Consider the following 14,504-nt stretch of genomic DNA (forward strand, 5'->3'; position numbering starts at 1 on the left):
ATGAACAGCGGTCGCAAAAGACGCCAGACAAAGTGTCAGCAGGGATTACCGCTTGAGACTCGGGGTTTATCACGATGTTGAGGGTATCACGGCCGTGCAATAAATTCCCACGTTTGTTGTTGTTTACCTGTGGTAAGTAACACACACACAGCCCGATGCACTGCGGTGCACGGGCTGCTACTGCTGCTGCTGCCCAGGGCTCACGCCTTGCTACGTGAGGAGGGGTAGCTCCAGAGTTATCTTCACTCTCTCGACGGAACAAGCGGCAAACTAGAATCTCAGCGACTCAAGGTGAGTATTATTACTTCATTTACTGCGGGGACGTGGTGTGTGTTAGCCTCCTATTGCTGCTGTAAAAATAAACATCATTTAGTAGCCTCTACCCCATCTCTCACTCTTCTCGTGTCTCACGTTATTGGATATCTATATACATTCCTTGGGATTTTCCCGATGTTTTTCAGGAGGGGAGGTATCAAAGCACGTTGGACTTCTTTCGCACCGTACGTAGCCAACCGTGCTGATCGGTGGTGATTTGAATGGGCACGGGTTGACGTGTAGGCTATTGAGAGGCAAACAACACACACACACACTGTGTAATACGCGACGTTTCAGAGGCAATGGATCTTCTTCACAACACATCAGTACGACGATACAACATCATGGAACATTTAGACAAAGGTCCCCCGTATAGCCTAAATAGACTGCTGGGACAAGTGCTGTTAGCGAGCACCTATGAAGGCCGGAACGGCACACGAGGGGGTTGGTGGCCAACACCACGCCCGGCCGCCTTTGTCTCCCTAGTGGTGATGTGTACACACCGACTTTGAGACTGAGTCGACGTGCGCAGATAACAAACGCACAAACCCGATATGTTTGAAACAGAACGTGCAGTCTGGCAACAACCCACGGTGCAGACATAGAGGTGTTGGGGTGTTATGCGCGTGCGTGTGACATCACGTTGACATTGCAACTACTCCTACTGCTGTGCCCCTCTAAGAGCGCACAACACCCACACACACCACCACCACCACGCTTCCGTCTCGCACTCTGGTCACTCGCAGCTGTCCCCGCTCCACACTCTACACCACACACCCAGTACGTACACACTCAGTACGTACACACACACAGTGTACACACACACACGCAGCACACACTCAGTGTACACACACACAGTACGTACACACACGCAGCAGACACTCAGTAAGCACATACACAGTGTACACACACACACGCAGCACACACACACTCAGTAGGTACACACACAGTGCACACACACACACACGCGCAGCACACACACACTCAGTAGGGACACACACAGTGCACACACACACGCAGAACACACTCAGTAGGTACATACACAGTGTACACACACGCAGCACACACACACTCAGTAGGTACACACAAAGTGCACACACACACACACGCGCAGCACACACACACAGTAGGTACACACACAGTGCACACACACACGCAGCACACACTCAGTAGGTACATACACAGTGTACACACACGCAGCACACACTCAGTAGGTACATACACAGTGTACACACACGCAGCACACACACACTCAGTAGGTACACACACAGTGTAAACACACACACGCAGCACACACACACACTCAGTAGGTACACATCACACACACGCGCAGCACACACACACACAGCGATGGCAGGGGGCTACGTGTGCTCGCTGTCGCCCGAGCTGGTGGAGAGGGCTCGCGTGGAGTTGGGAGAGAACCCCGAGACGAGGGCCCACGAGGTGCAGAAGCTGCGGGAGGCGCTCGCTCTCCGCCCCGACATCCCGGCCCGGATGGACGACGGCTTCCTGCTGCGGTTCCTGCGAGCCAGGAAGTTTGACCACGAGAAGACCTTCAAGCTCGTGGAGAGCTACTACAAGTAGCGTGCTTTGATGTTGCTTCGCTCGACACACACACAGTGCGGTCATTGACACTCCGACATACACACAGTGCGGCTATTGACACTCCGACATACACACAGTGCGGCCATTGACACTCCGACATACACACAGTGCGGTCATTGACACTCCGACATACACACAGTGCGGCTATTGACACTCCGACACACACACAGTGCGGCCATTGACACTCCGACATACACACAGTGCGGCCATTGACACTCCAACACACACACACAGTGCCGTCATTGACACTCCGACACACACAGTGCGGCCATTGACACTCCGACATACACACAGTGCGGCCATTGACACTCCGACACACACACACACAGTGCCGTCATTGACACTCCGACACACACACACAGTGCGGCCATTGACACTCCGACACACACACACACAGTGCCGTCATTGACACTCCGACACACACACACACACACAGTGCGGCCATTGACACTCCGACACACACACACACACACAGTGCCGTCATTGACACTCCGACACACACACAGTGCGGCCATTGACACTCCGACATACACACAGTGCGGTCATTGACACTCCAACACACACACACAGTGCCGTCATTGACACACCGACACACACACACAGTGCGGCTATTGACACTCCGACATACACACAGTGCGGTCATTGACACTCCAACACACACACACAGTGCCGTCATTGACACACCGACACACACACACAGTGTGGCCACTGACACTCCGACACACACAGACAGTGCGGCTATTGACACTCCGACATACACACAGTGCGGTCATTGACACTCCAACACACACACACAGTGCCGTCATTGACACACCGACACACACACACAGTGTGGCCACTGACACTCCGACATACACACAGTGCGGCCATTGACACTCCGACATACACACAGTGCGGTCATTGACACTCCGACACACACACAGTGCGGCCACTGATACTCCGACATACACACAGTGCGGCCATTGACACTCCGACATACACACAGTGCGGTCATTGACACTCCAACATACACACAGTGCGGTCATTGACACTCCGACACACACACACAGTGCGGTCATTGACACTCCGACATACACACAGTGCGGCCATTGATACTCCGACATACACACAGTGCGGCCATTGACACTCCGACATACACACACACACAGTGCGGCCATTGACACTCCGACACACACACACAGTGCGGTCATTGACACTCCGACATACACACACACACAGTGCGGCCATTGACACTCCGACATACACACACACATCGCGGCCATTGACACTCCGACATACACACAGTGCGGCCATTGACACTCCGACATACACACACACACACATCGCGGCCATTGACACTCCGACATACACACAGTGCGGCCATTGACACTCCGACACACACACACACAGTGCCGTCATTGACACTCCGACAAACACACACACACACAGTGCCGTCATTGACACTCCGACATACACACAGTGCGGCCATTGACACTCCGACATACACACAGTGCGGCCATTGACACTCCGACACACACACACAGTGCGGCCATTGACACTCCGACATACACACAGTGCGGCCATTGACACTCCAACACACACACACACACACAGTGCCGTCATTGACACTCCGACACACACAGTGCGGCCATTGACACTCCGACATACACACAGTGCGGCCATTGACACTCCGACACACACACACACAGTGCCGTCATTGACACTCCGACACACACACACAGTGCGGCCATTGACACTCCGACACACACACACACAGTGCCGTCATTGACACTCCGACACACACACACACACACAGTGCGGCCATTGACACTCCGACACACACACACACACACAGTGCCGTCATTGACACTCCGACACACACACAGTGCGGCCATTGACACTCCGACATACACACAGTGCGGTCATTGACACTCCAACACACACACACAGTGCCGTCATTGACACACCGACACACACACACAGTGTGGCCACTGACACTCCGACACACACACACAGTGCGGCTATTGACACTCCGACATACACACAGTGCGGTCATTGACACTCCAACACACACACACAGTGCCGTCATTGACACACCGACACACACACACAGTGTGGCCACTGACACTCCGACATACACACAGTGCGGCCATTGACACTCCGACATACACACAGTGCGGCCATTGACACTCCGACACACACACAGTGCGGCCACTGACACTCCGACATACACACAGTGCGGCCATTGACACTCCGACATACACACAGTGCGGTCATTGACACTCCGACATACACACAGTGCGGTCATTGACACTCCTACACACACACACAGTGCGGTCATTGACACTCCGACATACACACAGTGCGGCCATTGATACTCCGACATACACACAGTGCGGCCATTGACACTCCGACATACACACACACACAGTGCGGCCATTGACACTCCGACACACACACACAGTGCGGTCATTGACACTCCGACATACACACACACACAGTGCGGCCATTGACACTCCGACATACACACACACATCGCGGCCATTGACACTCCGACATACACACAGTGCGGCCATTGACACTCCGACATACACACATACACACACAGTGCGGCCATTGACACACCGACACACACACACACATCGCGGCCATTGACACTCCGACATACACACAGTGCGGCCATTGACACTCCGACACACACACACACACACAGTGCCATCATTGACACTCCGACACACACACACACAGTGCCGTCATTGACACTCCGACATACACACAGTGCGGCCATTGACACTCCGATACACACACACAGTGCGGCCATTGACACTCCGACATACACACAGTGCGGCCATTGACACTCCGACACACACACACAGTGCCGTCATTGACACTCCGACACACACACACAGTGCGGCCATTGACACTCCGACATACACACAGTGCGGCCATTGACACTCCGACACACACACACACAGTGCCGTCATTGACACTCCGACACACACACACAGTGCGGCCATTGACACTCCGACACACACACACACACACAGTGCCGTCATTGACACTCCGACACACACACACACACACAATGCGGCCATTGACACTCCGACACACACACACACACAGTGCCGTCATTGACACTCCGACACACACACAGTGCGGCCATTGACACTCCGACACACACACACACACAGTGCCGTCATTGACACTCCGACACACACACACAGTGCCGTCATTGACACTCCGACACACACACACAGTGCGGCCACTGACACTCCGACACACACACAGTGCGGCCATTGACACTCCGACACACACACACAGTGCGGCCATTGACACTCCGACACACACACACAGTGCGCCATTGACACTCCGACACACACACACAGTGCCGTCATTGACACTCCGACACACACACACACACAGTGCGGCCATTGACACTCCGACACACACACAGTGCGGCCATTGACACTCCGACAGACACACACACAGCATTGACACTCCGACACACACACACAGTGCGGCCATTGACACTCCGACACACACACACAGTGCGGCCACTGACACTCCGACACACACACACAGTGCGGCCACTGACACTCCGACATACACACACACGCGGCCTCCTGCTGTACCATTGTCACAATGGCAAGAGCCACACGCACAATGACAAAGGCACCCGGGCAGGCTTTAACAGACTGTTGGGCGAAAGTGATGTAAGCGAAGATTTATGAAGACCGGTACGGCACGCGAGGGGTGGCCAACGGCCGGCCGCCTTTGTCTCCCCCAGTGCTGATGTTTTACGCACACCGCAACTGGTACTCATTTGAGGCTGAGTAGACGTAAGGGAAGCCCAGGATCGGTTCAGATAATCTTCACTGATGTTGGCCGTGAGCGTGAATCGAACCCGCTCGCACGTGTGTCCCTGCGAGGCTGACGAACTCTTAACGCATTCACACTTCCAGAGCTAACCATGTCCCGCTTTGCAACATTTTGGGGAAAACATTTTTTTTTACGGGATGTGTTTTTAGTCCGGTTTAAAATCGGCAGCCTCTCGTTTGAAGAAGGGTCATCGCCCGAAACGTCGCCGAGTACATATTTGGCATGTGTTGTTGCTAAATACAGTTGGTTTCACAAGTATGAAGTTGTATTTAAAAAAAGACCGCTTGCTTAAACAAACCTTGCAACAACTCATGTGTACAGGACACCTGAGTTAAAGTGCTGCACGTCGTATTATTGGCAAGCTTGACATCCCTTGTAATGACTAACGGGGCAATGCAGACAGCGTTTCAAACACGACACGTTAAATCACATTTGGTTGCCACTTGTTTTAAAAAGTTTGCAACGCGTGAAGGTTGAGGTTGCCCTTGCGTGGACATTGCTGGGTGGTTAGAGGGTGCAGGCGTGTACAGTGATCGTGTTTGCACTGCCCTTCAGTGTAAGCTGAAGGCTTTGCGAGGATAGTGAACTACGGCCATGAAGTTGTAAAACTTACGGACTTTGTGTGAACTCACAATGCAGCGTCACACCACAAGGAAGACTTGTGCAGCTCTTTTTATCAACTCCCTGAAGTGTTAGAGCAAAGGTTTCCAACTCTCTCACTGAAGCTATTCCCGGGACGTTTTTATTCCTATTCATTTATTTTCTTATCATACCCTCTTATTAAAATCTCCCGGATTGCTTTCAATAGTCACTCGGAGATCGATGCCAATTCCGGTCGATTCTCTGCCAATCCAGGAGGGTGGCATACCCCAGTTATAGGGCTTCGCCACGCCGTGCGGGTCACGAGGTTATGTTTGACTATAGCTCACCGTGGCGGTCAGTGAAGACAGCGGGCATTGATGTGTGGGCATAGTTCAGTCCAACAATGGAATTCGCTGCACTGCCCACAGCTGGCCAAAACTCAGTCCCGTGGTAAAGTACAAACCATGCACAGTACATACCACAGCAAATACAGTGTGTAATATCACTATGTAACACGATTTTGTTCCTGCGTGTTATTTTGTAATTGTTTATACATAAAAAGTATAGAAAATGGCTATTATTCCCCACAAACTTAAACATATTTTTTGATACACAGTGTTATTAACGGAGTGGATTATTAACTTTGCTTTTGTGTCCTGGTCACAAAAGCAAAGTTTGTGGGGAACAATAGCCATTTGATGTACTTTTGAGGCATAAGCAATTAGGAAATAACACTACTCAGGAACAATGTTTTTGTTCCACTGCATTTAATGGACAGCCCTTGGTTAGTTCGTTGTTGGTGAAAGGGCTCACCGTCGAGGTTGTTTGACCCATGGGGGTTCACCACACCTCACCTTGCTGCTGCTGCTGAGTGCAGGTTGGTGAAGCAGGCAGAGGGCAGCACTGGCCAGTTCAGACGTCACTCGCCACTCAATCTTATCCGTGGCGAAACATTCAACTTTTTTAACCCAGGTCGTTTTGTTCATAGCACGGTGTGCTAACCTCTCGCTGCTAACATACCACCCTTGCACACATTATAGTACCACGCTTTGAATCAGCGAATAATCTTCACGTCACGAATGTCTGTCGCGCAAATTCGTGAACTTGTGGTCTTACTCTCCTGGTGACTCCTTTTGTTCGAGGTGCCACGAGACCTGGCCAGACATCTTCCAGAACTTCCGTCCGTCCGCAGTGAAAGAGTTGCTGGGCAGCGGCTTCATCCGCGTGTTGCCAGAGCGGGACTCCAAGGGCAGACGCGTCATCATCCAGAGTCCCGGTGAGAGGGGTCGCTGCTCAAGCTCTCCATTGCACTGTACCGCTTGTTGTTTGGTGTCACGTCTGACATTTGGCTCCATGTGTTGGGAGCTTCTTCAAGTACTGAGTTTTCATTGAACTTGTCCGACACGCACGCCAAAAATCGTGGAATGGCCCAACTGTTAGGTATATGCATGGCACCTCCGGTTAGCACGGTTGACTACGTACAGTGTGACAGAAGTTCAACATACAGTACATAGAGTTGTTGCGGCGTTTGCCATTTGTTGCAGTGGTTTGCGGTTCAAACCCACGGCCGCCAGTTTACTCCTACCGGTGCATTAACCGTGAAAACACATGCCTGTATTTCACAGTGGGTGTTAAAGATCTCGTGATGTTATTTTAAAAATAGTAGGCTATGTGTGACGGCATCATGGTCCAAATTTGAATACATATTTGCAATTGATAAAAATGGGAAATCCATAGCAATCGCTCTCTGCTCCTAAAACTTATCAGAACCCTCCTGATGAACAGTCGAGACTCTGTGAGGCTTTCCTCACTACTGTAATAACAATAATAACACACAGCTATGGCACGAGGTGAATCACGTCCATGCCAATTTGAACAGGAAAGTGGAATCCTTCGGTGACTCCCATGATGGACAATATCCGAGCGATGTACATGACCATGGAGCTGCTGATCCAGTCCGAGGAGACGCAGGTGAACGGGATCACGGTCCTAGCAGACCACAAGGGCGTGCGCCTCGCCCACGTCTCCAACGTCACCCCTTCTCTCATGAAAAAAATAACCACAGTGATGCAGGTACGTTACAGTGGAAGGCACACTAGGGAAAAAATAATCACGCCTAGATACGACTAACCCTCATCCTAACGCGCCAAAAGTTGTGTCACGTGGTCTCGTGCACAGCACTGTCATTATCACGGCGACAGTTTACATTCGTACGTAATGTTAATGATCTAAAAAAGGTAAATAAATTGTCCTTACAAATCTCAACGTACAGACACCTCTCATCCAAAACGCATATCTACTATATACTTAAATGAATTTGCAATTACTTATGCATATTTACATATTTGGGGACAGCTGCGGTGCAGTGGTTAATGCACTGTGTTATGAATACTCTAAACCGAGTTCCATTTCTGGCCACGGCTAACATCAGTGGCACGTGATATCTGAATGAGACTTTGGCAGCACCTCACCAAAACCAGCATTGACCAGTGTGTTCAAGTATGGTCAAATAGCCCTCTCGACTAACATTGCATGTGGAAGGACATCATCCAGCAGTAAATTGACAAAGGTCTGTAAGTTACTGTTACATTTAAATAATATTTTATTCACTTGTCTCTGTACATCGGGTTGTGCCCATTATTACACCGAATTTCAATGAGTCTAAAAACACAGTGGTTTTTTTTCTATTCATGTTTCTGTTTGATCTTTGTTTGTGCGTGTTTTTTTCTTCCAGGATGCATTTCCAATACGAATAAAGGGACACAATACGATTAATGAGCCATCGATATTCAAAGCCATGTTCGCCTTGATGAAGCCCTTTCTGAAGGAGAAGATGCGAAAGCGGGTGCGCATTATTGAATCACTTTGTTGACACTGATAATATGTGGATGTTGAATCAGCATTCAAATACCTTGTATTAATGGTGTTGGTTTTTTGTGATCACAGCAAATGAGAGTTTTCAGTGGAATATTTGTTTTATATAGAAATTAACACCGGTGGTTTGCTGCTGTCTGCACTGTACACTTAAGTACACCATTCGATGGCTGCTATAGTTGGCACAAATTATCTGCACTTAAAAATTGTCTGACAGAGTGGCAGAGTGCCAGAGGCCTTCATTCACAGCCAAAAAGGACGTGAATTCAAATCCCACTTTGGGGGTAAAGTCAGCCCATCCTCTTCTTGGTTCTTTCGGTAGAGTCACGTGACTTTACCGAAAGAACCAAGAAGATGAATCCCTGCAGTCACGAAAGCTTTAAATCGAAATTCAGCCCATCCTCTCTTAGTGGTGGATAATATGTTCACTACTTTTTGGAGGGACTGCCTCTCGTCATGGGACCGTTGCTTATGGCAAATGAAATGAGCATCATAATGCTCTTTCGGGCAGATAGTCACTTTGATTTCATGGTAAAAGACTAATCATAATGTTTTGATTTATTTTTGCATTTTCTCTTTACCCAGTTGTATTCCAATTGTGATTTTTTGCATCACGTAACCGGCCGAAGAAATGTCTCTGACACATCACCTTGTGTCCGATAAGTGTCTTGGAAGATGACATCATAGAACTACTTCTGAAGTTACCTGAATAGACCTCTCTACACAAACTAGGGGCACGCCTTTTCAGTGCCCTGAGTACATAATTCATATTAGCATTCTTAATTTTGGAGCTTTCGTGACTGCAGGAATTATTCTTTGGTTTTTTCGGTAAAGTCACGTATAAAAATAAAATAATAAATTAAATAATAGCATACGACGTTTCGATTGCAACACAAGCAATCATCATCAGGTATAATGAAATAGCGACATAGAATATAACCAGAAAACTATAGACAGACATATAAGCAGACAGATATCACCAAGATACATAGAGAGAGCAACCCAGGTACAGAGAGAGGTGATCGTCTCTGTGGGGTGGCCTTAAATAGACAGAGGGGGGCGGAGGCAGAGAGAGGGAGGGGGTAGGGAAAACATTTACATGTCAATGAGTACGAAGGGAGGGGAGTAAGGTAAGCAGGCTTAGAGGGAGACAGAACACACTAAATTAAATAACCTAGCAAAGTATCGAAATGTTATGTAAAACGACACAGAGAGTCGGTCAACACACAATTAACGCATTGCCTGGTCGATTACGTATTTCAAAGATTGCTAAGTTAGAATTTAAGTGTGAAAATTCAAAACAAAGACAAAACATAAAAAAGAGGAACGGAGACACACAGACAGAGCAGAACCTAAGAACGATACAAAACGAGTGTAGACAGAGAAAATTACACTAAATATACAGGCAGATAGAGAGAACAAGAAACCCAGAGAGAGAGAAAAAGGTAAACTTGGAACTTCCCCGTAGAAGTGGTTCAATCTTAATTTTGGAGCTTTCGTGACTGCAGGAATTATTCTTTGGTTTAGTGTAATTTTCTCTGTCTACACTCGTTTTGTATCGTTCTTAGGTTCTGCTCTGTCTGTGTGTCTCCGTTCCTCTTTTTTATGTTTAGTCTTTGTTTTGAATTTTCACACTTAAATTCTAACTTAGCAATCTTTGAAATACGTAATCGACCAGGCAATGCGTTAATTGTGTGTTGACCGACTCTCTGTGTCGTTTTACATAACATTTCGATACTTTGCTAGGTTATTTAATTTAGTGTGTTCTGTCTCCCTCTAAGCCTGCTTACCTTACTCCCCTCCCTTCGTACTCATTGACATGTAAATGTTTTCCCTACCCCCTCCCTCTCTCTGCCTCCGCCCCCCTCTGTCTATTTAAGGCCACCCCACAGAGACGATCACCTCTCTCTGTACCTGGGTTGCTCTCTCTATGTATCTTGGTGATATCTGTCTGCTTATATGTCTGTCTATAGTTTTCTGGTTATATTCTATGTCGCTATTTCATTATACCTGATGATGATTGCTTGTGTTGCAATCGAAACGTCGTATGCTATTATTTAATTTATTATTTTATTTTTATACGTGACTTTACCGAAAAAACCAAAGAACATATTAGCATTGTCAATCAAGCCTCGTATGTTTTCAAATTCTCAAAATTGAAATAATCCAAACCCAGTGAAACACAAAATGTAACACTATGCGTTTATATGTAGGGTTATCGGTGACTGGGCTGAGATCAATTCACTCCACTAGGCACATAAATCTCATTTAAACTCAGCACCTCAGCAGCGTTAGCTGGCTCAGTCTTTCTGACTAGCTATGACTACAATATTATTTGGGTTCTAAAATGCACTTTCTTGTGCGACCATATTTGTATAACTGTATTGACACCGGGCACCAGTTTGGGATGCATCTTACTTTCCAGAGCGTCTTAATAATCATAATTTCAACTTCTAATGCGCCACACCATCTTTGCTCACTCTCGTATAGAGAGAACAACTCAAAGGCCCAAGGAACAACAGATAAGTAGGAAAGGCAGCCACGCAGTCAGCTGGTGCCAAACTCCCATCCAAGCTCTGTGGTCCTCTATTTATTAAGGTGTTATTGGCCAAGTCACGCGTGTTTACACGTGGGAGGATATGGGAGAGCCGGAAGAAAACTCACGCGTGCAAGGGGGAAACACTATCTGATAATAGGTAGAACAGATTGGAGTCCACATTGTTTCTGTAATGCCTCCTGGAAAGCCAGGGTATGGCACCTCGACGGGCATTTCAGAACATCTGTACGATCCACCAACTATCACTGCCTCCACGGTGCTGCATTGCAGGCGCGTGCGGGTCCACCATCACCTGGGTAAAATGTGAATAATAAAGTTGTCAACCTTGAACCTTCCAGCCGTACCTAAGCGGTCGTTTTTAAAAATAATTCTTTTTTGCAGATGATGTTCCACGGCACGAACTTCCTGTCGCTGCACAAACAAATCTCTCCCGACATCCTGCCAGCGGAGTACGGGGGCACGGCGCCCGGGATCTCCGCCGACGCCTGGGCACAGGAGTTGCTCGCCGCCGAGCCTTACTTCCTCGAGGCGTTTGGAGGCATCGTCTTCAAGAAGGATTTGCCCGCGGAGGTCGTCACGGACGAGGATAAGAAGCTGCAGGAAGATTTCAGGCGGGTCATTGAGGAGGTGGAGCCCGACGAGGAGTGGACCAAGCTATAGGTCGCCTGCACTCAGGTCCGGCCTGAGGGCCTGCACCTCGAGCCAATCAGAAAGAAGTAGAGCTGAGCTACACGATTGTTGAAGCCATTAATTATTGAATCTAATGGTTCAATTAATTACTGTTGAGAAAATATTCGGGGGGCGGGGGGGAGTGTCATCTGTGTTCTCACATTGTGCCGCTGGACTGGAGGTGATGGGTGGGAGTCACCAGGATCATCATCAGCCGCATAATGATGGGCGTGGCTTGTAGGGAGTTTCCTGTCTTCATTTTAAAGGTGGCAATTAATAAACTACTAAAAGTCGATAACAAGTTCTAGTCGATCGATCGTCAGTGTTTCTATGTTAAAAAGACTTCGCCCACGTGAGGCCAAGAGAGAGCATTAGATAATATAGGAGACACATCACTGTTGTTGATGCCATGAGGGACTGGATGGCTTTTCTTACATCTGCCCTCTGCTGGCGACAGTTGGTGGTGTCACTTGTAGAGACGCACGGTCCTGTGAACTGCGTACGCAATTGCTGCACGATGTCACCTGTTGAAGTTTATCGAAGAGTCATCGTTATTTGGGGTTTCTTGTCAAGTCGTGAAGGGCAGAGGCTTACTTTATAGGCACACGTCTTGTGCACCATGATGAAGAAATACGATATTTGTAATTGTTTTTATCATTTATATACAGCGGAGTTATATTCACAATAAAGTGTATTTCAGCAATCCATAAAACTTTATGTTTTAACATTTTGCAAACCCACACAATGTTGGAAAGTACAATTTTGTTCCAATGCTCCACGATTACCTCAAAATGACACAAGGCCTGTTTAATGTCACCAACTCAAAAATGTTGTCACCAGAGTTTCGCGACTTGTCCCCACATTTAGCCAGTGACAAATCCAGGTATCATTTGCGACAAGGATATGATGCAGAATTATTAGCAATTCCAGGTGTGTATTCAGGATCAAGTTTTATTCTGTGTCAAAAACGTCAGAGTGTATTTTGCTCAATGAGCATCGAGCTGATGCTGATGTTCCGTTTGCAGCCCTGTAGAGCATATGGTGTAAATCCCACATTCCTATGACAGGGGCGAGTCTCTCCATAGGAAAACCACTCTTGGCTCGTCTACAATGTGGTACCTATTTTGTCTGCCCCAGGGGGAGAGATGATAGGCAGAGTCAACCACCACCCAAGATTTGAATTTGCAACTTTCTGATGGCGAGCCGCTCGCTTTACCCCTGAGTCACCTGGCCAGGTGTTCTGCAGCGTGCTTAACCCTGCGTCATTGTCTCAGCACACATCTTATGACTTTGTCAACCTCGTGACATTTTGGTTTTATGAGTTTGAAACGTTGGTCCTGTTGCAATAAAACATCTCTCCTGCATATTAATGTCTCACTCTGAAGGGTTGTCTATTTTCTCACCAGGCACCTTACTGTGTTGTGTAGTTAAAATACAATAGTACGCATGATGGTCGGTAACAATTAATGATTTAAATAAAGAAACTGGAAAATCAACAACAACCCAGTCTGCTTGCCGTCCATACCGCGACTGCCGACGCTGTCCCGAACGCAAGAAACGTAATTGCACCCCTTCTCACGTGGCACTCACGTGTACATTCTCTCGAGAAGTGTTGGCATTTCTTCCGCCTCAATAAGAATTCATATTTCACGTTTATTTGGGCATGACTGCATATGGACATAGATGTAGTGGTCCAGGTGTGGCCAAGTTTGGAGCCGCTGGGAGGTGCATGGGTTTTTTTTTTAGGATCTGAAAGGATGGCATCAGTAAAGGGGTGGTGGTGGTGGTGGAGACAGGGGGTAGCGTGAAAGGCGCGGGCAATACGGCGGGGTTGAGACGAGGGGATACAACGCGGTGTGGATCCGGGGTGCGGGGCTCTGAGTTTTGATCGAGACTTGCACATGAAGCCCGAGCCGTCCTCGGTCCCACCGGTAGAGGTCTAAACGTCGACGCCCCTCTAGTGGAGGGTACCCTATCTACGTGTCGCACAAAGGCCCTCACTGTCCAGTTACGTGAAGTTACCTTCAAGTTCTGGCCGGTCGGG

General features: G+C 48.3%; 1 protein-coding gene across 1 annotated transcript; it reads left to right on the forward strand.

The window, feature by feature from the left end:
- The first annotated feature begins 987 nt into the window (after positions 1–987).
- On the forward strand, positions 988–13,936 carry LOC133352961 (alpha-tocopherol transfer protein-like). The gene is made up of 5 exons (XM_061568991.1): positions 988–1,895; positions 7,503–7,636; positions 8,240–8,433; positions 9,095–9,205; positions 12,173–13,936. The coding sequence occupies exons 1-5, from the start codon at positions 1,666–1,668 to the stop codon at positions 12,449–12,451; spliced, it is 948 nt and encodes a 315-aa protein (XP_061424975.1). The 5' UTR covers positions 988–1,665; the 3' UTR covers positions 12,452–13,936.
- Positions 13,937–14,504: the final 568 nt, after the last annotated feature.

Source organism: Lethenteron reissneri, chromosome 42, assembly GCF_015708825.2.
Source record: "Lethenteron reissneri isolate LAM-NWPU_2019-01 chromosome 42, ASM1570882v1, whole genome shotgun sequence".
NCBI lineage: Eukaryota > Metazoa > Chordata > Hyperoartia > Petromyzontiformes > Petromyzontidae > Lethenteron > Lethenteron reissneri.

Coding starts and splice junctions, on each gene's coding strand:
- LOC133352961 (XM_061568991.1), top strand. CDS start 1,666: ATGGCAGGGGGCTACGTGTGCTCGCTGTCGCCCGAGCTGGTGGAGAGG. Junction 7,637..8,239: donor CGTCATCATCCAGAGTCCCG/GTGAGAGGGGTC, acceptor CAATTTGAACAG/GAAAGTGGAATCCTTCGGTG. Junction 8,434..9,094: donor AAATAACCACAGTGATGCAG/GTACGTTACAGT, acceptor TTTTTCTTCCAG/GATGCATTTCCAATACGAAT.